Source organism: Bidens hawaiensis, unplaced genomic scaffold (genome assembly GCF_021521415.1).
Source record: "Bidens hawaiensis isolate Kalapana, Puna unplaced genomic scaffold, B.hawaiensis_p1.1 tig00001575_1, whole genome shotgun sequence".
Lineage (NCBI taxonomy): Eukaryota > Viridiplantae > Streptophyta > Magnoliopsida > Asterales > Asteraceae > Bidens > Bidens hawaiensis.
The window spans coordinates 3,554,666-3,579,943 of NW_027491088.1; the positions used below are offsets into that span (position 1 = coordinate 3,554,666).

A 25,278-nucleotide genomic window follows, 5' to 3' on the forward strand; every position below is an offset into this window, starting at 1 on the left:
AATCCCTCGCTTCCAGGTAACTTGAAGGTTTTTATTTCAGGTCCGAAGGATTTTGCTACTGCCGAACTCCCGACTCCACCCACTTCACCAATGAACACTGTTCAAGAGCTGATCGATTTATCGGACTCTTCTCCTATTAAAAACAAAGAAGTTGGTGAAGCTGGTCAGTTTCGCACATCTCCACCTCATCATGAGCATATCTTTGGAGATCAAGGTGGAGTAGGTGTGTTTAAACGCAGAGGGCAGGCTTCCTCCTCTCAAGTGGGTGAGGACACTGCTCCGTATCATCCTCGATGGACGTTACGGCGGAACTCAGTACTGAGAAATGCTGATATGTCAAGAATATCTCGACGAAAGTCTTCCTCCTGCAGAGAAGGAACGACAACTTCGCCGCATCCGCCAAGAACTGTTCGACTCCAACTCTTATCATATGGCGAACGCTGTGTCTACCAACCAGGAACTTCGCCGGGATTGGCTAGCTATGAATGACGAGTAGTAGGAGACTGATCGGAACTTTCTTGGGGCCAAGAAAAAGGCTCTTAAAGCGCTGACTGACGCCCAAGATAGTCATCGGGCTATGGAAGTGGTGAAATCCGCACAATTTGCTGGTGAAGAAGCTAAGACTGCTATCCAAAAACAACTGGATGATCAGGCTGAGCTTATTAAGACCCTTCAAGCCGACTCAGCGGCCAAAGATCAACGCTTGTCCGACCTGAATGTCAAGAATCGAGACCAAGCTCTGGAATGTGCTGGTCATAAAATGGATCTTATCCGGTCTTTGGCGGATAAAAAATGGCTCTTTTCGACAACGATTCCTAAGGTATCGAGTCTTCTTATTGGTACAAGTGATTCGGGTTTATATGTGCTTACTTATGCTTGTATGATTTAACAGGTTATTACTGACGTTCGTAACAGTGACGATCTCGGGAATTGTGTTGCGATACTCCTCCGTGCCTCCGAGCAGGCGGGCCGACAAATGGGCTTTGAGGAGGGGTATAAATTTAGTTCCGAGGGCCTGTCTCCAGAGGAATATGTGTTGGCCGGCAAAGATACTGTGTCCATCCTTGAGGAGAAAACTAAGGAGTTTGATACTCTGAAGTTTTCCCTTTCTGACCATATATCAGAACTCGCAGATAAGGATGATGCCATCGAGCAACTAAAGGAGTTGCTGGATCTTTAAGAGGAAGACGATGAAGAAGCCGAAGACACTGCGGAAGGCGAAAATGCTGCCCCGTAGATGTATATGTACTTCTCTTTGTAAATTTTACTTTCTGTTTTGTAATCTCTTTTGATCCAAAATAAGAAGTCTTTGTGTTTCTTCCGGTGCACTTTGTCTTATGTACTATAATATAAGTGCTTATCCGGAACTTCGGTTTTGTCAATAAAATATTACATCTTACAATAATATGAAAGTAACTGGACATTCTATATTCGTTGGGCGGAAGCCTTACAAAAAGAAATTGCATATCTTGCTAATTCTATGTGGGCATGCAGGCCTAAAAAATAAAAGATGAACATAACTGCTATATATAGCATTTCTTCAATTGTGCTGCGTTCCAAGTTCGAGGGACCTCAGTCCCATCCAACTTCTCCAACTTATAGGCACCTTTTGCTAGTACTTGCTTGATTTTGTAAGGTCCTTCCCAAGTTGGGGCTAGCTTGCCTGGAGGCTCTTGGCCGAAAGCCTCGTTGTTGCGGAAGACAAAGTCTCCCGCATCAAACTTGCAACTTTGGACTCGCGAGTTGTAATATTTTTCAAGCTGTCGCTTATAATTGTGCTCGCGAATCAATGCTAGCTCTCTTCTTTCTTCCAACAGATCCAGATTCATCCTGAGTTCGTGATCGTTATCATCGATTAACAGAACCCTTGCGGATGGAATCCCAATCTCTGCGGGGATCATAGCTTCGGTTCCGTATGTTAGGCTAACGGGTGTCTCCAAATTGTTGGAGTTCTTTTGGGTGCGGAAAGCCCAGAGTACATGAGACAGTTCATCCTCCCAACCTGTTCGTTTCGTCCCTAGCCTTGCCTTGATCCCTTCCTTGATAGTTCGGTTGGTCTTTTCCACCTGACCATTTGCTTGTGGATGAGCAACGGATGTAAAGGTTTGAATGACTTGGAGTTCTTTCAACTATGCTTGCAATCCATTGTCAGCAAATTGGGTCCCATTGTCACTTACCAATTCTTGTGGGAGGCCAAACCGGCAAACGATAAATTCCCAAAGGAATTTTTTCACACTTGAAGCCGTGATTGATGTAACTGGTTTGGCTTCTACCCATTTGGTGAAGTAATCAATGGCCACTATCAGGAACTTGACTCGTCCGGGGCTTCTGGGAAAGGTCCCATAATATCAATAGCCCATTTTTGGAACGGCCAGGCAGATGTTACTGGAATCAGTTCGTTCTTTGGACGCAGATTGTTGGGGGCATGACGCTGGCATGAATCACATTTTCTGATTTCTTGCACAACGTCTAAATGCATGCCGGGCCAATAATACCATGCGTTCATAATCTTTGCCACTGTCATTCTTGGTCCCGCGTGTAATTCACAAATGCCTTCGTGAATTTCTCTGATCAAGTAATTTGCATCTTCTGTGTTTACACAACGTAATAACGGACCAAGGAATGACCTTCGGTACAAGATACCATCAATTAACTGGTAATTCAGAGCTTTATGCTTAATTTTCCGAGCCTCAGCCTTTCCTGCCGGGAGCGCTCCGGAAGACAGATAAGCTATAATGGGTGACATCTAAGATTCAACGCCCGTTTGAATTACCAAGACTTGGTTTTCTGGAACGGATGGATGGTCTAGAACTTCTACACGAATATCTTTGGCGAGATGCTCAAAATTCGTTGAATCTAGTTTGCTAAGAGCGTCCGCCGATTTATTCTCGCTCCTCTTAATGTGAACAATACTGAAGGAGGAAAATTGGCGAATCAAGACTCTTGCTTGTGACAAATAAGAAGCCATGACATCGTTTTTGGCTTCATATGTTCCGTTTATTTGTCCCGCAATTAGCATAGAATCCACCCGAGCCTCTAAATGTTTCACCCCCAGTTTTTTCGCTATCCGCAGTCCTGCCAGGAAGGCCTCGTATTCCGCCTCATTGTTGGTACTTTTGAAGTCCAGCTTGATGGCGTACGTAAATTCATGCCCCTCGGGGTTGACTAACCTTAAACCTACACCTGACCCTTCATTGCTGGAAGCTCCGTCCGTGAACAATGACCAAACTTGCCCTTGTTCCGGAGGTGCTTGGGGTTGTTGTTCGATTAAGCATTCTTGTTCTTTGTACTGCGGAACCTCTGTAACAAAGTCCGCGAGTACCTGCCCCTTGATTGCTGGTCTGGACTTATATTCGATCGAGTGTTCACCTAATTCAATAGCCCACTTTGCCAGTCGTCCGGACAACTCAGGTTTACTTAACACGTTCTTGAGTTTGTATCCGGTTAATACATTGATAGGGTGGCCCTGGAAATATCTGCGGAGCCGTCTGGCGGCATAAACCAATACCAGCTTTTCCAACATTGAATATCTTGTTTCCGGGTCCGATAACGTTCTACTGACGTAGTAAATTGGTGTTTGAACATTTTTCCTATCCGTCAGTAAGATCGCCCCCACGGCAATGTCGGATGCCGACAGATATAGTGTTAATGGTTCACCCGCGTGAGGAGCAGTTAGCGTGGGTAGTTCCATTAAACATTTCTTGATTTCCTGGAATGCTTGTTCGGCTTCCGGAGTCCATCTGAACTGCGCCTTTTTGAGGCAATTCCTTAATGTTGAGATGAACGGGTAAGATTTAGCAGCGTGGTTTGCTAAGAATCGATTCAACGTCACAAGTCTCCCATTAAGTGTTTGAACCTCCTTGAGGGAAGAAGGTGAAGGCATGCGGGCAATAGCCTGGACCTTATTTGGTTGGCTTTAAAGCCCGCGCCTGTTACTATGACCCCAAGGAATTTACCCTCTTCCATGCCAAATGAACGCTTAGCCGGATTCAACTTCATGTTGATGCTTCGTAGTGTTTCAAAGGTCTCTTCGATATCTCTTAACATCTGATCTTCTTCAATGCTTTTGATTACCAAATCATCCATATAAACTTCGAGATTCCGACTTATTTGACTTTTGAAAGCCTGATCAATCAGTCGTTGATATGTGGCTCCCGCATTCTTTAACCCGAAAGGCATCATTTTGTAACAGAATGTTCCTTGGCCAGTGCAGAATGTTGTCTTGTCCTCATCACCAGCTGCCATATGGATTTGATGATAGCCCTTGTAGGCATCGAAGAAGCACTTGAATTTGAATGGAGCCACAACATCTACTTTCAAATCGATCTCCGGAAGTGGGTAACAATATTTAGGACATGCTTTGTTTAGATCTTTATAATCTATACACATCCTCCACGTTCCGTTGCTTTTTGGGACGATCACTGGGTTGGCTACCCATGTTTGGTACTTGATTTCTCTTATAATCCCAGCATGAAGAAGATCTTGCACTTGATCATTCATGGCCTTTGTTTGTTTTGGACCCATCTTTCGTTTCTTTTGTACAATTGGGGTGATTAACGGATTCACCCTTAACTTGTGTTCCGAAATGCTCCGTGGGACACCGGTCATGTCCGCGGGCTGCCATGCAAAAATGTCGATGTTTTTGATCAATAGCTGCTTTAGAAAGGTTCAGACGATTTCAGAGATGGACGGACCAATTATTAAGGTTTGGTCCGGAAATTTTTTGTTCAGAACCCATTTTTCGGATTCGGTCCTCTTAGCCTGTCTTGGAATCTTGCTTGGTCTTGAACTTTCGGTTGTAAAACAATTTCGGTTTACATGAATTATTGCCACACCAGTGCGGGTTGGAACTCCTACTGCACCATGTGCTGTGGACGGGTGGGCATTGAAATCTCCAATTGCTTCTCGTCCTAAGATAACGTCATGTTTAGAAGTTGCTGGTAAGACCAAAAATTCAACTTCCTCTGTTCTTGAATGTACTACGCCACTTAGTGTGACCGAGAAAGTGATGACACCCTGTGGGTGCATTATCTCTCCCCCGAAACAAGAAACAGGAGCATGAATTGGCTGTAATCTTTCTTTGTTTTCCTCATCCAGTTGTTCGAAACATTGTTCGTACATAATATCGGACGTACTACCTGTGTCAAAGAACACATATTGTGACCGATAATGACCAAACTCGGCAGTAATTATCAGTGGGTTTTTGTTGCACGGGCCCCCTTTAATCCGAGGAAAGATAACGGGCTGGTTTTCCCATTCTTCGACCGAATATTCCCTCCGTTTTCCTTTACCCAAGTGTCCCCCCTTGAATCATGTGGACATTCAAATCTTTGATTTGTCTTTTGGCCGGGCCCTGGCTATCCTTTGCGGGAGGTTTGCCAGTCCCTCCTCGTACGCCTTTGACCAAATGTTCAAGTTTACCATTTTTAACAGCTGCTTCAATTTCATTTCTGAGAGCCACACACTCATTCGTGTTGTGTCCAACGTCATTATGATATGAGCAATGTTTTTTGGTATCAAGGAATGACTTCCGCGGTATTGGTTGAGGTTTCCGGAAAGTCAGATTTTCAGTAGTGAGAATTTCTGAGGGGGTCTTTGATAACTGGGTCCAACTGTTAGTCGAGCGAGCTGAAAAATTACGTTTACCCTTGTTGCCGATCAAAGATCTTGCATCAAAAGGTTTAGGTGTTTCCGCATTAGGCTGAAGTCTTGACCATATTGGTCCCTTAGCTTGTCTGTTTGGTCTCGGAGTTTGAAACTCGAACTTTGGGGACTGCTTTTGACTGCTGGAACTTAGAGTTTTTTCAGTTCTTGCGAACAATTTTGATGCCTTCATGATTTCATCCCATGACTCAGGCATTCCGTCCCTTCCCGTTAGGGTACGGATCAAGGCATAACTGTGGACGTTCTTACAAAATGCTCCGCGCAGCATATCTTCACTCATTCCTCCGATATTAAGGCTCTCGTTAGTAAAACGAGTAATGAAGTCCTCAATGGACTCATTATTTCGTCTTGTAACATCTAGTATTTCTGAAGGATCACGGGTATGTTTCTTTTGTTGACTAAAATGCTGAGAGAATTTTGCTACAAAGTCTTTCCAACTTGTAATCTTTCCGCATGGCAATTTCTCAAACCATTCCCGTGCCGCCCTGGTGAATGTTAGTGCGAACATGTGACACCAGTATGGAAGAGTCCAACCGCTGACTCCTCCAACTGCTTCAAACCTTAACAGATTGTAGGTTCCCGCGGGGCGTCGCTGATCGATACGAGATCCACACGAGGTCTAGGAGTGCGGAATCCACCTAGACTCGTTTATGGTGTAGAAGACGAAGAACACGATTACACACAAACAAACACACGAACAAACACACGAACGGGATAAACAAATCTGCAAATCTTTTATAATAATCAAAACCACGTTACATACCGAATATAAACATAAACACGGCCGACCCGAGGTGAGCTCTACCACTCTCCCTCTCTGTTTCTCTCTAGACAATTGAACTGTAACACAAAACTCTCTAACTTTCTGGATACACAAACCTAAACAAGACACACATATATATAGACAAAACAACTTCGCGGGCTTGGGCCAGTAGGCGAAGTTGTTATAACTTCGCCTACGGGGAAGTTGTTATAACTTCGCCTATGGCGAAGTTGTTCTAACTTCGCCTATGGCATCTCCGCTGGTCAGAATTGCATAGCGACGGTCACAAAATGCACCAACAGACTCCCCTTTGACCGTTGCTCTCAATTCTAACAAACAAACACAAAAGATCATCTGTTACAAAACATGCACCAACAGACTCCCTCTTAACTGATGATCTTCTGTTTGCTCCTTCTTGTAGGACTCGATTGCACTGTGATCTTCAAACTTGAACTTCACACATACATGTAACATCCATCCTGTCTTCAACCAGCTGTGTCTGAACTGTCTTGTAGCTTCACAAATCTACCAATCACCCTGCGTCTTCCATATCAGATCTTCCCTTCAGTGTAAGCTTCTTCGACTATAATGATTGAGGTCTTTGACATGCATGCATCCCCGTGCCTAATTGATCATCTCAACCAATCACGTGAAGTCCTTCTGACTTCACCAACACGTGAAGTTCTTCTAACTTCACCAACACGTAAAGTTGGGCTCCCTCCACAACTTCACCAACACGTCGGAATTGTATAGTAAGATAAGGTTCAATCTTCAACTACTCAACATCAAGTGATCAATTTCATCACAAAACCACCTTAACAGAATCTAACACACATGACCATTAATTAATCCGAAGCATCTTCAATCACCATGGATAACGATCAAGAACATAAACACTTTAATTCCCGATTAAATCCAACTTGCTCCAAAATTTTCACTTTAATAAATAAGCATCACGTTTCAGGATCCAATTCTCGAACGCCTTGAAAATAACATAAATAATATGCTCTGACCGCAATCCAGTAATGACGAAAATCTTCGGTTCAATTTGACTTTCTTCAGTTGGTCAACCTCGAACAACAACAATTTCTTTGCCCACAATCACCCAAATATGTGTCAATATCCAGTTTCAATCAACATCCCATTCACAACTTCAACTCCATATCCAGAGTTGACCCGTATTTGTTCACACGTAAGACCAAGAGATACCAAGTTTCACTCGTTGAGAGAAAAACGTCTTCGGTCTCACAATTACCGTGTACACCTGGCCATACAGACGAAGACTCCAAACATTTTTTTTTTTTAACTTCGCCTAAAGTCAACTTCACCCAAAAGTCAACTTCGCCTAAAAGTAAACTTCGCCTTTCATTAACTTCGCCTGTCCATAACTTCGCCTGGCTGCTAACTTCGCCTAAACCCTAAAATTTAAGCGACAACTTCGCCTGAACCCCAATAACTTCGCCTACGGCGGCTGTTCGGCCAAAAACGCATCAGAAACGTGCCAGAAACACCAAAACGCAGATCTCGAACCATAACATAAGAGCCTAAGGCTTTGATACCACTTGTAGGTTCCCGCGGGGCGTTGCTGATCGATACGAGATCCACACGAGGTCTAGGAGTGCGGAATCCACCTAGACTCGTTTATGGTGTAGAAGACGAAGAACACGATTACACACAAACAAACACACGAACAAACACACGAACGGGATAAACAAATCTGCAGATCTTTTATAATAATCAAAAACACGTTACATACCGAACATAAACAGAAACACGGCCGACCCGAGGTGAGCTCTACCTCGGGTCGTCCCACACGACTCTCCCTCTCTGTTTCTCTCTAGACAATTGAACTGTAACACAAAACTCTCTAACTTTCTGGATACACAAACCTAAACAAGACACACATATATATAGACAAAACAACTTCGCGGGCTTGGGCTTGGGCTTGGGCCAGTAGGCGAAGTTGTTATAACTTCGCCTATGGCGAAGTTGTTATAACTTCGCCTACGGGGAAGTTGTTCTAACTTCGCCTATGGAGAAGTTGTTCTAACTTCGCCTATGGCATCTCGCTGGTCAGAATTGCATAGCGACGGTCACAAAATGCACCAACAGACTCCCCTTTGACCGTTGCTCTCAATTCTAACAAACAAACACAAAAGATCATCTGTTACAAAACATGCACCAACACAGATGATCGCTAGGATCAGTCATTCCATTATATGTTCCCACAGATGTTGGAATTTATGCATTAATCGGGAATGGAGCTGTTGCGATGCTCGGAATGAATTTTGATTTTTCTGCGAAGGACTCCGGGCGATATGGTTTGGAAAAATCATATTCAGCATTGCTATGATACTCCGCATGGCGGACAACTGGGCGCGGATAACTAGCTCCTCCGTACGAAGGAAGACGGCTATCCCCGCTATAAAAACTACCATCCGGGCGATAAGATGAGTCGTACCCGTCCAGTTCGTCCTTATAGGATAGCACCCGCATATCTATGCGAGGGTGAGGACGCAACCTTCGGGTTTCGCTCATGTTCCTCTCCGGTGGCAAACTGTATTGGATGTGACTTCCCCTTATGGGAGGAGAAATAGATCTCATGGGAGGCTCATCATACGTCAGGGTACGACAATGAAAACGCTCATTCCGGACCCGGCGTGCATACTCTACTTTCAGACTATTTTGCTGAACACGAAGCCACTCGTCCGGAGACAAAGTGTCTTCGGTTCTGAAATCATGACGGTGAGCTCTTCTTAGATTAGAATCACCGGAATCTTCTTCCAAACTTAACTCCGACTGAGTTTGTTGGACTTCTCTTGCGATTCGTTCTAAATTCCTCAAGTTAGAACCTCCTAGGACTGTGACGTACCCCAAGTCAGTAGTTGGTGAAACAACGTTTCCGGTGTCTCCGGGGTAACACCCTCTTGTTGAGCAAACAACCCCCGAGCCGTCTAACCACCCAAGGAAAGGATTCCTGGGTTGACGGTGTCGGTTCTTGTGGTAGGGGTCGAAATTCGAGCAAACACAGACGTTGCTCCTTCACATGTTTCGAGGTTGGGATCACGTGGAGGTTGTGCTTGATTCTCCGTCGGCCCTTTAGGTAACTGACTCATATCATAAAGAGGACGGAAAATTTTTTAGTTGTTCTAACAAAAACACGGATGGCACCAATGAAGAAACACGGATCTACTCCCCACTGATGGGTCCTAGATCCAATGAGTCCACAATGTAGGATACGGTTACTGTCAACACGATATGAATACAATTCCTAAAGTCCAGTGACGTGAATCCTGCAAAACAGAACACCGTGAGCTCGTTACGGGAAGGACAAGAGGGGGGGGGGGGTCTTCCCGTAACCACCATCCGGTGTGAGAATAAGTACCGTTCTTACAAAGAGATAAAGTACTTAAGTCAATTGTCAGAGTATGGTGTCTGTGAATGAATACCTCATGATGATCAAGATGGTATTTATAGCCGAAGGGTGTGGGAAGGTGATTGTACCAGCTGTCCCTTAGGAAGATGCATGCATAACCGTCTGAACACGTGTCCTTGGGTGATAGGTTTAGCTTATACGTTGCATGTGCATGTATAACAACCTGGACACGCGTCCTCTTTCCATTTGTTAATGGGAGAATATTGGACATGTGCACGGTTATAACGACCTTGCCATGTGTCACTAGCTGACTGGCCAAAAGATCACGTATTGCCCAAGAAAGCATCTTGGTAAATCTTCTAGAATGTAATTGGTTATTGACAACTGTCCCAGAGCATTACCTCGTGGTCATTTACGCAGAAGATTATTCCTTCTTGCGGATGACCTCTGAGGGTGCTATGATGCTTCCGCATGTGCTATGAGAGTGTTTCTTCCTCAAATGATTATGCGGATGACTTGTGTGCCCCGCGGGTGTCTTATGAGGGATTTCTGAGTGACCCGCGGGTAGTCCTTAAGGGTATTTGGTTCTTTTTGGTACCCTATCTCTATAACATGTATCTTGTTTATAAATTAATACACTTGTTAAATATTACATGTACTTTTATTAAAACACCGTTAATACACTACTAAACTAAGAATCGATATTTGTGCTTCACAAATTGGTAGACGTAAGCACATGCTTAAGAGACATTATAAGTCCATTCATTCAACTACTCATGCTCAACTCATTTTCATGATTTCCCAATTTGCAAATAAGGTATAAGCATGTTATATTCATACTAGTCAATTGTTTAAGGTACGATCTAATGTAAAACATACCTTTTGGCCCTAGGACATCAAATATACTTTTGAACCCTCTTGTATGATATTATGTTTATCGTTATTATATTGTGATTCATTACATAGTCGTATGGTGTGGTCTCATTTTTTGTTTTCATTGTCTTTGTAGAAATCATAGTTTGGAATTTTGATTGTAATTTGACATATATCTTTGGCCCTTTGATCCATTAAACTCTCTTATCGTCTTAAAATATCTTATTGCATCTTTCATTTACATTCTACCTAAATTACGGTTATTTGATTATTATCATTGATAATTAGAATGGCATACTTTGCTACACATTACACGTGCGTAAGGATTTATTGGATTTGGACCAACGATCATCGCATATTCGATTTTGTGACTTATGAGATAATACGTGACTTTTGGTTAGACATTTGATTGTGATATCTGGTATTCTACATCTTTGCTACAATTGAACTAGGGATTCATTTTGTCCTTGATGCCCGAGCAAACATCAGGTGCGTTCCACAATTAACAGCAAATGAGAATGGCGAAAGGGGACACTTATTACTTATTAGGCCAAAGTTTTCATACTTTTGTTAGTTATTTAACTATATAAGTTCAACTGGGCTACGTTTTGAAGGGTAGAGGCATTTTGAGCTAACTCTATAACTAAGTCCCAACAACTTTAAAATCGGGAAGCACACATCAAATCATTATTGTTATTACATTAAGCAGCAAGACAACCGGTTAAACTTAGGGACTGTTTGATTCATTCAGATCTGAATGAACATCATTCCCATTCAGCAACAACAGTAAGTCTGAATGATTCAGACCTAATTTTAACCATTTAGATGTTTTTCTGTTTGGAACCAAACAGTCTGAAGTCTGAATGAATTAGATGTTTACATTTGAATGGTTCCATTCAAATGTAAACAAACATCCCCTTATTTGATTACTTCAGCCCTAAAGCGGTCAACCAATAATTTCATTTTCTATTGCTCTTTTCTGTTTTGAATGGCATTTTTTGTATTATAAACAAGCCCAAGTGCTAGGCCCATAACAGACCAAATCAATATACCAAAATAAGGTAGTTCGGATAGAGGCCGAACGTCCGTCCGCTTTAACAAAATCAATGTGTGACAATGACAATAGACACCAAGCACCATCATCCAACCGGCTTCGGGTACTTTTGCGAACCAGTAGTCACAAGATAGCTAAGACATGAAGAGTGGTTGAACCGTCTCAGCAATATTCATCCCCCATAAACGAATGAAAGGGACATATGCTGCCAATTCTCATAAAGATCACACTCCACAATCCTGACTTACATTACTATAATGGATTCTCACATTGTACGTTACAAGTAGATTAGCGTTTTGTAATTTGAATAGTACAAGCATCAAACGTGTATCTCGTGTTTGCTTGAAAGCAGCGCTTTCAAGAGGCAGCTATCATAGGAAAGGAAATAAGGGAAAACAGTTAGTGATTGTTGCAAACATCCATCCGGAACTAACATTCAACATAACCATTCGATCCCCATTACAGTAGACTTGTAAGCCATTGCTACTTCTTGGAAAGTAAAAAATATGGATTCAATAATGTGATCTTATTTTACTAATAAGTCCACGTCCAACAAATACTAGACATAATATTCGTGGTTGCTAGTTCGTGCCCTGAACTGGATTGAACAATAATGATAACACATGAGACTCGGTAATATATGGATGGCCATGACCATCTCCATCATTGTACATGAATTGTGTCATCCTAGGTATGTTTGTAGCACAATCGATAAACTCCTTTGAAAACTCACAATAACCACAGGCTCGTTCTTTGTTAAGCTTCTTCCACGTCGCTTCGATCAAACCTTTGATGTACACTCTAGCTTCTTCTTCGGTTGCACCGCTGTCATTCATGTAACACTGGATTGATTTTGGAATATCTCCCCTTGCAATTTCCTCCTTCAAGTAGCAAGACAAGACAGACAATGTTCAAGTGGTGTTGTTATAGGTTTTTAATGAAATAGTCACTTAACGTACTTAACGTAGTATGTCAAGGTTATGTTGAGAGACTTTCTATACTTATGAATCATTAGAAAGTATTGTGGCTTTTATGATCTTATATATTAATAAAATGGACATACCGATGATGTCCCCAAGTCATTAGCAAGTCGGAAGATTGTTGATGAGTAGCGAATTATATTTTCAGCTCTTTCCATGCTTCTCAGCATTTCTTCACTTGAACTAAACGGTGTTAAACAATTAACGGTCATGAGTATTATAGGACCCCCGATCGATACATAAGCATTGCCCAAATACTCTTGGAGTGTTGGTTTGTGCCCACTGTGGTACCAACGTGCTTCTACCATGTATGTCTTGATATAGTCTGCCCACTGCATGATAATTAAATCCGAATGCCATTCGAAACATTATAATGTTGAAGCAAGCAAACACATAGATATTGAAACAAGAGGATTTCATAGTTACTTACTCCTTTCTTAAGATATGGAAGTGCCAGGAATCCAGTCTCGGTAAGTATGTTATATGAAATCTCATTTATGGTATTATAGAATCCCAAAAATGCTATCTTCATATAATCTGGAAGGTCTTTCATTGCATTCACATCCCATCTACAAATTAGAACCCATAAATAAGCTTAGCTTGCGGGGTTGATAAACGTGCACCAGAAATTAATTAAGGGTGTGTTAGTTTTAACCTGTCAACGATATCAGTAAATCGTTCAAGTTCGTCCAAAGTACCATAGACATCGTACACATCATCGATGGATGTAATCAGGGAGTTAACCATTGTAAGTATTCTCCTTCCAAGACTAAACTTTGGGTCGTAACTAAAACCAAGAGACCACATAAAATGCTCCACCAATCGGTCTCGAGCAAAGCTCAATTTCTCATCCCATCTTGTATTGTTCCACCACCTACGTACACACATGTATCATTTGCACACCCGAATTTATATTTAACTAGCATATATAAAGAACCATAAATGAATGATACCGTGATGTGTGCTTTAGATCTTCAAGGTGGATAGCTTGGCTCATATCAAAATCAAGTTTTGCAAGCTCGGTCACAATAGAAATCGAGCCGTTATGTTTTTCATATACTTCAATGTACCATTTTGCCTCAACTCTCGGGACTCTCCAATGCAATGGAAACTCCAAAGCATGGCTTACCAATGACGATAAACCGCTGCTAATATTTCCCAGATTATCTTTCAGATATTTGGTTGTCAACTCTTTAACCTCATCTAAAATGCTTTCATTCTCAAAACAAAGATAAGAAGCCTCATACAAGTTAAGTACAGTCACAATATCCTCTGTTAGGTGTGGCTTAGCATTTTGAATGGTGTCCTTGAAGTTGCTAAGAATCTCTACATATAAACAGTTAAAAACCATCATGTTATCTTTTGTTGAAATGTAACTGAAAGTTTTAAACAACATAAATAGTATTTTCCATGTAGACAGTTGTTCACTTGTTTCCAACAATAAGTGTTTGTGGGGGTGCAAACGAGCCGAGCCGCTCGTGAGCTACGCGAGATCGGCTCGTAAAAAAGCTCGATCGAGCCTGTCATTTATATAATTTAAGCCCGCATAACAAACGAGCCCGAGCTTCACTTATCGAGCTCGAGCCGGCTCGCGATCTTAAACGAGCCTGTCATTTATATAATTTTTAATATAAAAAAATAACTAAATAATATATATTATTTTATATATAAAATTAATAATTGAAAGAAAGATATATTTAAATAATTATATATATATAAATATTAATTAAGAAATAGCAAACAAGCCGGGCTCTTGCTTGAAAATCTACTCACGAGCCGAACTCGAGCTTTAAAAATTGAGCTCGTAACGAGCCGAGCTCGAGCTCCGTGTAAGTTAAATGAGCTCGGCTTTTTGCATCCCTAAGTGTTTGCCATACTCATGAATGTGTAATAAGACAACATAAGACAGCATACAATAAAGTTTTTATACCGACAAAAGGTATAAATGATATACATATATAAATGCAAAACAAACATGTGGTCCAAAAGATTTGTACTTATTACTCATGAATGTGTAAAACAATAAGACAACATGTTAATTTGTTCTTTACATGTCTATTCTTAGTTAGGAGTTAAAGATTTATGTATATCATTTTATTGTGATTTAAATAAAAGTGTAACTCCTGAAGATATATACTTAATATTAATTATAACTATTTTTTTTGCAGTACCTTGAGGAACTTGATAACCATGTTGTCTCAGTAGTCTAAATCCAAGTGCTTTAAGGTTCAAACTCAGGTCATCCCACTTGGCTTGAGTTTGATAATAACTGGAGTAAATCGACTCCAATGCATCTCTTATCTCATTATCAAAATGATAACTGATTCCGAGTCTTTGCAAATCATCAATCAGCTCGAGAGCTCTCGAAACATCTCCAACTTGGCGTCTGATTAACATCTTGACGGTGTCCTTTAACGCATTCGCTCGTGCGACATAACTTTCGCCCTGCATGCATGTTTACGAGTCAGTTTTTGAACGTACATGCATGATCAATACAAGTTATATTATTAATTATTAATTATTTGTAAAATTAATAACAGCCGTCACGCGTACTTACTGTGTAATTACTAGAGAGTGACTGAATGTGATCAAATGACCATAATGTGGGGTCATAGTTTGCAGAGCGTCTAACAACGGGTGGTTCGACCACGACTGTTGTCGATTGTGACGAATGCGGCTTGTGAACGTTAGAACCGCTTCTTACAATAGTAGAATTTTTATAACCTGGGATAGGAAAGGCAAGCAAGCACATGGAAGCCATTGAAATTGTAGGAGAATGTGACAAGTTGTGGTGAGGTTTACTTAAGTTATCATATGTGATTGTCCTTATATAGGCACACTTGACTTGACACTTCAAATAAATTCTAAGGATAAGTCTGGTGGCAGTTAGTTATTAATGTTGTTAACTATAAAAGCAAAAGGAGGTAAGTGGTCAGGTTGCAGGTGGTTGGATGTGGTCTAGGGATCTGCTTAGTGCTAACCATGCACTGGTTGCATGTGGTCTAGACTCTGGGGAGTGTGTCAGTCTGAAATATGCATGTTTGCCATTAAACTGTTGCATATCCACACAAAAATATTGCATTCACTTCCTAAAGTCATTCCAATCCATGACCTTAGCCGAAAGTGATTCTCTCTCTGTTCTCATGTGTAATCTCTGGGCTAACTTAGTCATTCTCCACAACTATTTTCACTTTCTACCTTTAATGTACATTCACAACTCAACTGTTGAAAATATTCACTAATATATACTTCATATATATTCACTACTATTAAAACGCATGAGTGATCTTTTAGACACCAATATATACTGCTTACAATAATTTTTTTTTAATTTATTATAGAGAGTACAAGAATTTATACCTTGTCATCTTTATCTTGTTGGGCTTCATTCTTGTTTTTGAAACGTTTATCTTATGTCTCAGTCTTTTTAGGCTTCACAATAGTCATCAGCCTCCAACAGCCTGTAAGTCCTCTGCTTTTGGGCTAGCATTGCTGCAGGCTCTTGTTGTTGTCAATAAAGCTATTATACAAAAATAACAATTATATTATCAAAAATCAAGAAGAATGGTAACACTAACATGCCATTTGATTTGAATAATACATGAAAACAGAAAGAAAACTCATGTTTGATCGGAACTCTTGTGTTCAACCTTCGTGAAGAGTTCTTTAGCAGACGTCCATGTGTCGGTTTAAAGATGACACCCCCATGTCTTTAAGATTATTAAACACATCAGAAGGCGATGAAGATTTCTTACAGCTGGAAATAGGAGTAACAAATATCCATCAAAATCATGATATAATAATATGGCATGAGAAGTTAACAAACAATACATGTACATAATCAGGTTCAAAGATAAGTTACCTAAAGTAATCGTTTACTGGACGACGGTTGTGCATACCAAAACAAACAAAGAGATCAAGTTACGTGACACCAAAGTCTTCAAGTGGTCAGTCCCCATATCTAAGTACACTCAAAAGGCGCAAAAAAATGCGAGTAAATCATATCATGACAGACAGGGAGGGAAGGGCCTAATAATCCGGAATTCTCAAATGAATTACATTCACTCACGACATTAAGTAGACAACAAGGAAATAAGGACTAAGCATCTGATAGAGATCATTATGTAGTTTAGCCTCTAAGTGTCATTTGTCTATTCTAAAAGGGTATTAAGTGCTAGTATATTATGACACTTAGAGGCTAAACTATATAATGATCTCTATCAGCATCAATACTAGATAATTTATGCTAGTGCTAGTACAAAGAAAATAAGCCCAAAGCACCTAAAAACACATGCCATATTACTCAAAAAGTTGACGTAATAAAATGAGGTATCCCTAGCTAAATTTATATTAATGATGGTGACAAAAGCTAATGTACGTATAGTGTAGACAACAACATCTTCAATTACAAAGACAAATAACAAACGCCTATATACACACAATGTAAACACATAGCTTACCACCGATGCTTCAACGGTTACGAAAGCAACAGACATTTCATCGAAACATGGTGTGCAGTAAAAAAAACACAGCCTGCCTAATTTCAGCTAACTTAAATATCTTCACCAATATATATATGTACATCCTAAAAGCCTAATTTGAAAAGTGATAAATTAATACAAAAGAATATGAAAACACGTACATACATTGAATGAAGGTGAGATTTGAATTAATATGCAGCAGCTTCTTATGAGTCCCCAATTGCCTTAAACCGCCCAGGTATACTAATTAAAGGTTCCTGATTTCTTTTATGATCAAAATAACATCAGTAAGGAAGATAATACCGGACGTTATGACGGCTAGTAGACGTGAATTGGGTCGGTCCCGGTGGTTACAGGAACTAAAAGTAAAATAATCACTACATAAAGATCAAATTATCAACAACATGTTGTACAAGCTATAATGCCCTAAACATTTCAAATTGTTACACATATAATAACTTTCATTAAACACTAGAAAGACGCTAGACACACCAAAAACAACCTTCCAAGAAAAAAGCAAACACTACTATAATAAAACACAAACCAAAGTGGACCCAACCCGCCCCCCACACCCGTTACAATTGAAATTTACACCATTCCTCCCACGTAAGCCTGCCTTTTCTTCTCCAATTTTTAATTCATAAAAAGCCAAACACCTTTATATCCTCCACTAAACTTGCAAGATGAACCGGAGTTTTGGAGTGAACTAACGCATTCCTTTTTTTCCACAAGCACGCAGTATGAATATGTGTGAGACAACGATGATTTACAAATATATATAACTAGTTATTTTGCCCGGCGCAACTGCAACTGGCAACACCACAACGTTGAAACTTAGGCATCGGTAAATCTCGAGCGTTACGATAGTGAGTCTACGCGAATTCAGTCGGTATCAGTTACGTTTGTTACAGTATATATAGCATTAGTAAAATTTGAGCGTTAAAATCCTAAAAAATAATTCGTCAAATTAACATGTAAAAAGATTAACATATAAAAAAAATATATTTAAAACGATGTTTATTTGGTCAGCGAACCCGAGCAATGACAAAACTTAAGCGTTGTCGGTCCCGGTCATTGAGGCGGTAACTCAACACAGATTTGATGGGTTTTGATTACATTCGTTATGGTATCGGAGCTAAAAACAAAAAAAAACTAAAAATAAAAAGTGAGGTGGACCAATGGCCAATTGGGGGGGGGGGTCGGTAAACTTGCGCGTCGGTAAAACCTGAGCGTTGCAGGTCACGGTCGTTGAGGCGACATGTCCGCACGAATTTGGTCGTATTCATCTGGTTTGTTATGGTATCGGAAGTCACAAAAAAAAACCGACATTCAATTGGTTTTCATTATGTTATTCGTTATAGTAACTAAACTAAAAACAAAAACAAAACTCATGGATCTATACGGTGCTTCAAATTATGCATTAAACTTGTTATTTATATTTACAGTAGTAGGGGTGTACAAATCGGGTTTTTCAAATACCCAGGTTCGGGTATGGAACCGGGTTCGGGTATGACCGGGTATTGGAAAAACGGGTATTGGTAATACCCGGGTCTGGTTCGGGTCCGGGTATTGTCTCTAAAAACCATACCCTATGCATCAGGTTCTGGTCGGGTATAGAACCATGTATTAAAAAACCGGGTATTTGAATACTCTATTTTAGGGTATTGAAAAAACGATATTTTCGGGCTTTTTTCCGGGTATTTTTCGGGTATATATTTTTTTTAAAGGTTTGCACTTTTTAGGGGTATTTTTCGAGTATTTTTAAGGTTTTTTTCGGGTACTAAAAACCCGGTTCCGGATATGGAACCGGTTCGGGTTTTCGGGTATTACCGGGTACAAATCGGGTCTGGTTCGTGTTCGGGTTTTAGTACCGAAATGCATACCTTATCCGTACCCTACGGGTAGGGACGAGTACGGGTTCGGGTATTAAAAACCCGGGTATTAAAAAAACCGGTTCCAGGTTTTTGTTTCGGGTCAGGTTCTGGGTTCGGGTTTTTTTTGCACCTCTATATAGTAGTGAATTGATTAGGCCTAAGTTTTCATAACAATTGTGTTACTAATATTAGCTAGTTTAATTGGGCTGCGTTTGGGTTACGATTTGAAGGATACAGACATTTTGAGCCAACTCTAGTCTAGCCCAACAACTTTAAAATCGAGAGACTTCTTAAATCATAGTTATTAACTTATTTTATTAGTCCTCAACCATGAAGACAATCCCCATAACCGATGCACGTTTTCTAAGGTGCTGTTTGTTTTTCCTCAGAAGGACTTCTCCACCTCTTTTGTCTGCACTGAGAAGAGGGCGCGCAGACGTTGGGCTCTGCAGTGTGTTTGTTTTTTCGAAGACGTTTCATTAAAAAACGTCTGCGCGCCCTCTTCTCCCAGAAGTGTTGGTATTATTACTTCTTTAACCTCTTCTCCCAGAAGTGATGAGCCAAGTTGCTACTGATGACTCCACCAGCAATTCTTCACTCTTCATTTTATCCTTTTCATTTGTTGTCACCATAATCTTTGTTTATGGCTGTGTTTTTCTATCGATTGCCGCCATCATCGCCGATTGTTACCGGGTTTGATTTACGAACCCTAGGCAGCGATCGTGTGGTGGTGGCAGCTCTCCGATGTTGGGAAATTGCGGTTGTTAAATCTAGGGTTTATGACCTCTGATTGTTACCGGATTCGGTGTGGTGGCTGTACTCCGGTGTGGGGAAGTGATGGCTTTTAAATCCACGGTTTCTGACGCCGGTTGCCGCCTCTGTCGATGTCGATTGACATTTGATTTGGGTTTTTTGGATGGTTGTTTGAAATATGAAATCAGGTTTGTGGCTGTGATGATCTAATGTTGTTCGAGTTAACATCAGCTCAGGATATGTGCCTGGCGTGGCAAAAATGCAGGATGGCAGGTACCCTTGCAGCCATGGCACTTTGAACCTTTTGCACCAATGTTTCGATAGGTCTGAGCCTCTTTATAGTGATTATTAAATCATTGATGAATTTCAAGTTTTAGTTTCTTTTGATATTTATAGATGATGGTATTTGAAGATTTTTGAGTCATATATTTCACCCGAACCATCATCGTTTATACTACTTATTTTTCTTTAATTATTTAAATTTCAGCTTATTTTAGCAGTCTGCAGATGTTAAAAAACAAACAGTCTTCTTGTTGCAGACTGCAGAGTTTTGGTCCACCTCTTCTGCTACAGATGTTGGCAGATGTGGTTTCGCAGTCTTCTGACATTTTACCTCTAAAAAACAAACAGCATCTAAGTTTAACTAAAAAAGAAAATGTGAGGTATCCCTAGCCTAGCATCTAAAAAAACATACTCTTATTAAATCCACTACAAGAGAAACGTTATTTATATGTAACTATCTATATAATTGTCTAACATAAAATCCTACGTGTTGTTGTCAGGTTGTTCCTCCTATTCTTTAGAACCACCAGATTGCTTGATTTCTAAACGGATGCTTCTCATGCATTTGACCCGAAATCGCGGGTATGGGTCTTACCAAACCCAGATAGTCTTTATATGGGTTATAACATCTCATTTATTTGTGAAACTCTTTCATTATCAAACAATAATTTCCGCGCGTCATGGGTCTCACCAAACCCGGATAACCCTTAAACGGGTTATAACATCTCATTCATTTAATTTATTTGTGAAATAACTCTTAATCATCAAAAAATAATTTTCACGGGTTATGGGTCTTACCAAACCCTAATAACTCTCAAATAAGTTATAAGATCTTATTTATTGGTAAATACTTTCATCCTCAAACTCTAATTTTAATTTATATTCTTTACATGTTTTCCATTGCTGGTCTATCATCTACATCGCCGGTTAACTTCCGATACTACCCGTCATCGTCAACCACATCAACGTCCCATTTTTCATTAGACAAGTATTTGTGCTCATGTTTGTTCATTTAAAAAAAATCAACATGTTCGTGTTCGTGTATTTTTGTTCGTTAAAAATCTAAAAAACTTACACATCTCAATTGAAAATACCCAAACGCAAAAAAATATAATAACAAGTTAACATATATATATATATATATATATATATATATATGTATTAATTTAAAACAAACTACGTTAAAAAATAAAATAAATCATCATAAAATAGTAAAACAATAAAAAACAAAAACTTAAATAAACTTTCGTAACACTGGAGGATCAAACTAGTATAATATAATAGTTTTTTCATGCCAAGAGGCTTCAACACATTTCTTTCACTTCTTGCTGCACACATTTTATTTTTTCAATTTATAACTTTCAAGATTGATACGTTAACTACAAAATGGTTTTTAAAATTAGTCCAAGACCATTATTTGCGCCCACTTCCAACCTTCAAAACCATATTTATCCATTAACTATTATTTTTTTATAAAATTAGAATACCATTAACTTCAAAAAAAAATTGAGTTATCCCTGAAATTCTTTTCTAGATCCGTCACTGGTTATATCAGACGGGCATTTTTTTGGAACGACCAACTAAGTAAAGGTAGCCCAAGCCCAACACGAGTCCGGACGGACGGAGCCTCTAGCGGTCCACCTATTGAGGGATTCCCCGGATATAACCCGACCCCCACGCCCGCCAAACGGCACGACAACGAGGGGCCGGTAAAACCGGGTGAGATCAGGACTCAAACTCTGGCAAGTCAGGGTCATCCCTCATATCTCCTATATATATTGGTGATAATGATGTTTACCCCTTACCTCTCACTAATAAAGTGAATGCTCTATACTGAGCCATATCAGACGGACATACCCAGAACACTTGCCTTGTGGGTGCTCTTCATCTTTAAATATTATACATAATTTTACATAGTGGGCATGAAAAGAAGAACTTTATTTATAATTTTGAAACCCTTTGGTCTTATTTTGACATCTTTAAATTATATTCCTAAACATATGTCGATTAACATAACAATTCCTCCTCTATTTTTATCCTTTGTTCTCTATTGTTTAATAAAAATGACTACTCCAAAGTAATAATTAGCAGTGAAAAAAATTCAACTTAAGGGGAAAAACTATTTTTTTTATTTAAAATTAAATATTTTAAATTTAATTATCGCCACAAGAAAAGAGAGGGGGGGGGGGGGGGGGCACACACGTAGGTTTGTGACACGTAACCCATAAATCCAAAAGCTTGATTACGCATATTACTGGCTAAAAATGATTTATGTTGCTTTAAATGGGCCCAAGACCAAATTATTTGTGATTACATATGTACTTACGTCATCAAAAGAGTAAATTACATAAATAAGTCTATCCATAGTCGCTACTAGTTGCGTTTTGTGCACAACGCTGGTGTGGCCCGAGTTTAGAAGGTCTTGTGAGAGAGGGGTAGAGAGAGGTGTTTTGGGAGCATTCTCAACCACACCAATTTTTTTGCAAAATGCCTAAAAACTTACTAGGCGTCACATAGCATAAAATGCCGGGTGTGCCTAGTTTTGACTATGCATGGTCTAAGTAGGCTCCCGACCTGATCCTAAGCATAATATTTTTTGCATATTACTATATAAGTCATAAGCGGAGATGATTAGGGATACATGGTGTAAACGTGTTACATGTAGTGTCCCTTTTACATAAATACCAAATGTTACATGAATACAATGTTTGCTGGAATCATAACTACAATTGTCGGCCGTCATAATTGATAAATGTCCCTTTTACATAATAAAGAAGGTATGTTCTAGCTACAAATCATGCAAATTATGGAAAGCAATGATCTAAGTTTTGACTTGTGGAAGGAATGGATATTCGTATCACACCCAAACTTAATTGATGAGGTAATAATGAATGTTGGAGATAGGCTTAAAGTGCTAAAATGAGTGCTAGAGCAAGACCAAATTATTGAACTTGTATCGAGTGCCATATATACTCGATTCTAGTGCTTAATCAAACACACGCGTCGGGGTTAAGACTTAAGAGTCGAGGCATGTCAATTAAGATACATGTAACTATATTGGCAATATAGACTACATTTTATACAAGGTTGTCCACCAACAATAAGCATGATATAGACAAAACAAAGAATGCAAAGAAAATGATCGGTGTAAGTCTTATGTAGCATACCCAAAGCTACCTAATACTAGACTACCGCTTGTAGAAGGTACTCCTATGTTGGCCTCAATATGTTGAGCTCCATCGCAGTCTTAACTTCATTTTCTCTCCAGATCTACTAGAACTCTAGAAGTGTCTCTTTCACCTAAGGCATACGTGTATACACATGATCATTCCTTGGACCATGGTGTCCTTGCTGACTTAACCGTAAGTGGTTGTGATACCCGAGGTTGCGACTTCAAAACCTCTTTGACAAGTTTCTATAGTCCTTAACTACATCATAACTCATAGCTTGGGACGATGAGAAACGCTTTAGACACAACCAGGTGAACCGAGGGGTTCTTAGAACCCCTCCAACACTACATGGGTACTACTTATAGCGACAACTTCAATTCTAGAAATTAATTAATGTCTCAACTATCGAGCTTTTCAGGAGTTATAGACTAAAAATTATTCACATTAAAACAAAATACAACAATTATAGACTACTAGCTACCCGTAGATTAGTAAAACTCTAAAAGAGTTGCACAACACTTAGAAAGCACAAAATAATCATGTTGAGTCCCACATGTGATGTGAACACATATTTGTACAAGTACACTTATATGTACAATATTGATGAAAGTACGTTATAATACATCACTAGCTGGTACCCATTTATATCTAAATAACTTTAAACTTTATATCAAACTATGCATAATTAATTAACCCTTAATCAAGTTAATTACACAAACGATTCCTATTAATCTGCCCTGTATAACCTTTTTAAGATGCATGCGTGTGTAAGTTCAAAGATGGGACAATATCAGCATCTGATGATCATCATGTCATGGCCACCCACACGTGTGGTTCTTTATCTATCTTTTCTTTAGACAAAAGGGCCCATGAAAAATATTTAATCATACCCTTTAACCCCACCAAAGCTACCCACTGTAATTCTCTCTTTTGACCCAAGTTGGCATTCTATTCTTCATTCTTACTGTTGGGAAGTTTATTATGGTGTCATCCTCAGCTACCCACCTGCATTTGCATGGATTGTTAATTCACACGTAAAATTAATCAATGCTACAAGAAATTATATTTTTATATATATGATATATGTACTTTTAAGTGTTTTGAGTAGGGATGAGATAGGGACCGTACCCGTACTTATATCCGTACCTGTACCCGAAAGTACCTGTACCTAAAATCAGTAAATCTTGGTACCCATACCTGTACCCGTATTATATGGTACGGGTACGGGTATAGGTACGGGTACGGGTACAAGTACTTTGGGTACGGTACTCGCTTTGGTACCTCTTTGTTCTTTTTAAAAAAATCTCCACTAAACTAGGCATCGGTAACGGTACGATACCGACAATCAGTTATCTATAATACCAAAATTGTAATACCGCAACCAAAACATAATAGCAAAACTAAAAATGAAACAAATCAACCATATTATAAAATTCATTTCCGTTTTTTTTAGTTTATTGCTTCCTCAATTTCTATATAAAAACAAGAGAGAAAGTTAATATATGTTATTTAATTATATACACGATTACATATACATGAAATAAAATATACGAATACACACTATATGAATATACACATATAAATTGAGAATGAACTTATTCAATTAATATATATTATGTTTTGAAAATGCTGCATGAAAGTTAAGTCATAAGTGTTGGAAACATAATAAAAACCCCTAAACGGGTACCAGTACCCGTAATACCCGTACTTGTACCCGTACTTGTACCCGAAAGTACCCGTACCTATAATCAGTAAATTTGCGTACCCATACCCGTACCCAATAGACACGTACAAGTACAGGTACGGGTACGGGTACGGGTACTGAACAGATACGGGTACGGGTATTTAGGAAAAAAAGCTCATCCCTAGTTTTGAGTAGGGATGGGCAAATTCGGGACTGGTACCGGTACCGAAATTGGTACCGATTTGGTACCATCGGTACCGAATCGGTACCAACGTTTTGAGTTTCGGTACCGGTACCGGTACGTACGGGACCGGTATTTCCCGA

The 25,278-nt window shown here is 39.6% G+C and overlaps 3 protein-coding genes across 3 annotated transcripts; all 3 read right to left on the reverse strand.

Moving 5' to 3' along the window:
* Positions 1–1,523: 1,523 nt before the first annotated feature.
* Positions 1,524–3,883, reverse strand: LOC143586878 (uncharacterized). Its single transcript, XM_077068332.1, has 2 exons — positions 3,323–3,883; positions 1,524–2,129 (listed from the first exon to the last, which is right to left on the reverse strand). Exons 1-2 carry the CDS (start codon positions 3,881–3,883, stop codon positions 1,524–1,526), a joined length of 1,167 nt encoding a protein of 388 aa, XP_076924447.1.
* Positions 3,884–5,287: 1,404 nt separating this feature from the next.
* On the reverse strand, positions 5,288–6,172 carry LOC143586889 (uncharacterized). The gene has a single exon (XM_077068341.1). It carries the CDS (start codon positions 6,170–6,172, stop codon positions 5,288–5,290), a length of 885 nt encoding a protein of 294 aa, XP_076924456.1.
* A 6,098-nt stretch (positions 6,173–12,270) lies between these two features.
* Positions 12,271–15,802, reverse strand: LOC143586236 (R-linalool synthase QH1, chloroplastic-like). Its single transcript, XM_077067830.1, has 7 exons — positions 15,268–15,802; positions 14,882–15,155; positions 13,664–14,036; positions 13,366–13,584; positions 13,141–13,279; positions 12,794–13,042; positions 12,271–12,611 (listed from the first exon to the last, which is right to left on the reverse strand). The coding sequence occupies exons 1-7, from the start codon at positions 15,469–15,471 to the stop codon at positions 12,312–12,314; spliced, it is 1,758 nt and encodes a 585-aa protein (XP_076923945.1). The 5' UTR covers positions 15,472–15,802; the 3' UTR covers positions 12,271–12,311.
* Between the last annotated feature and the right edge of the window lie 9,476 nt (positions 15,803–25,278).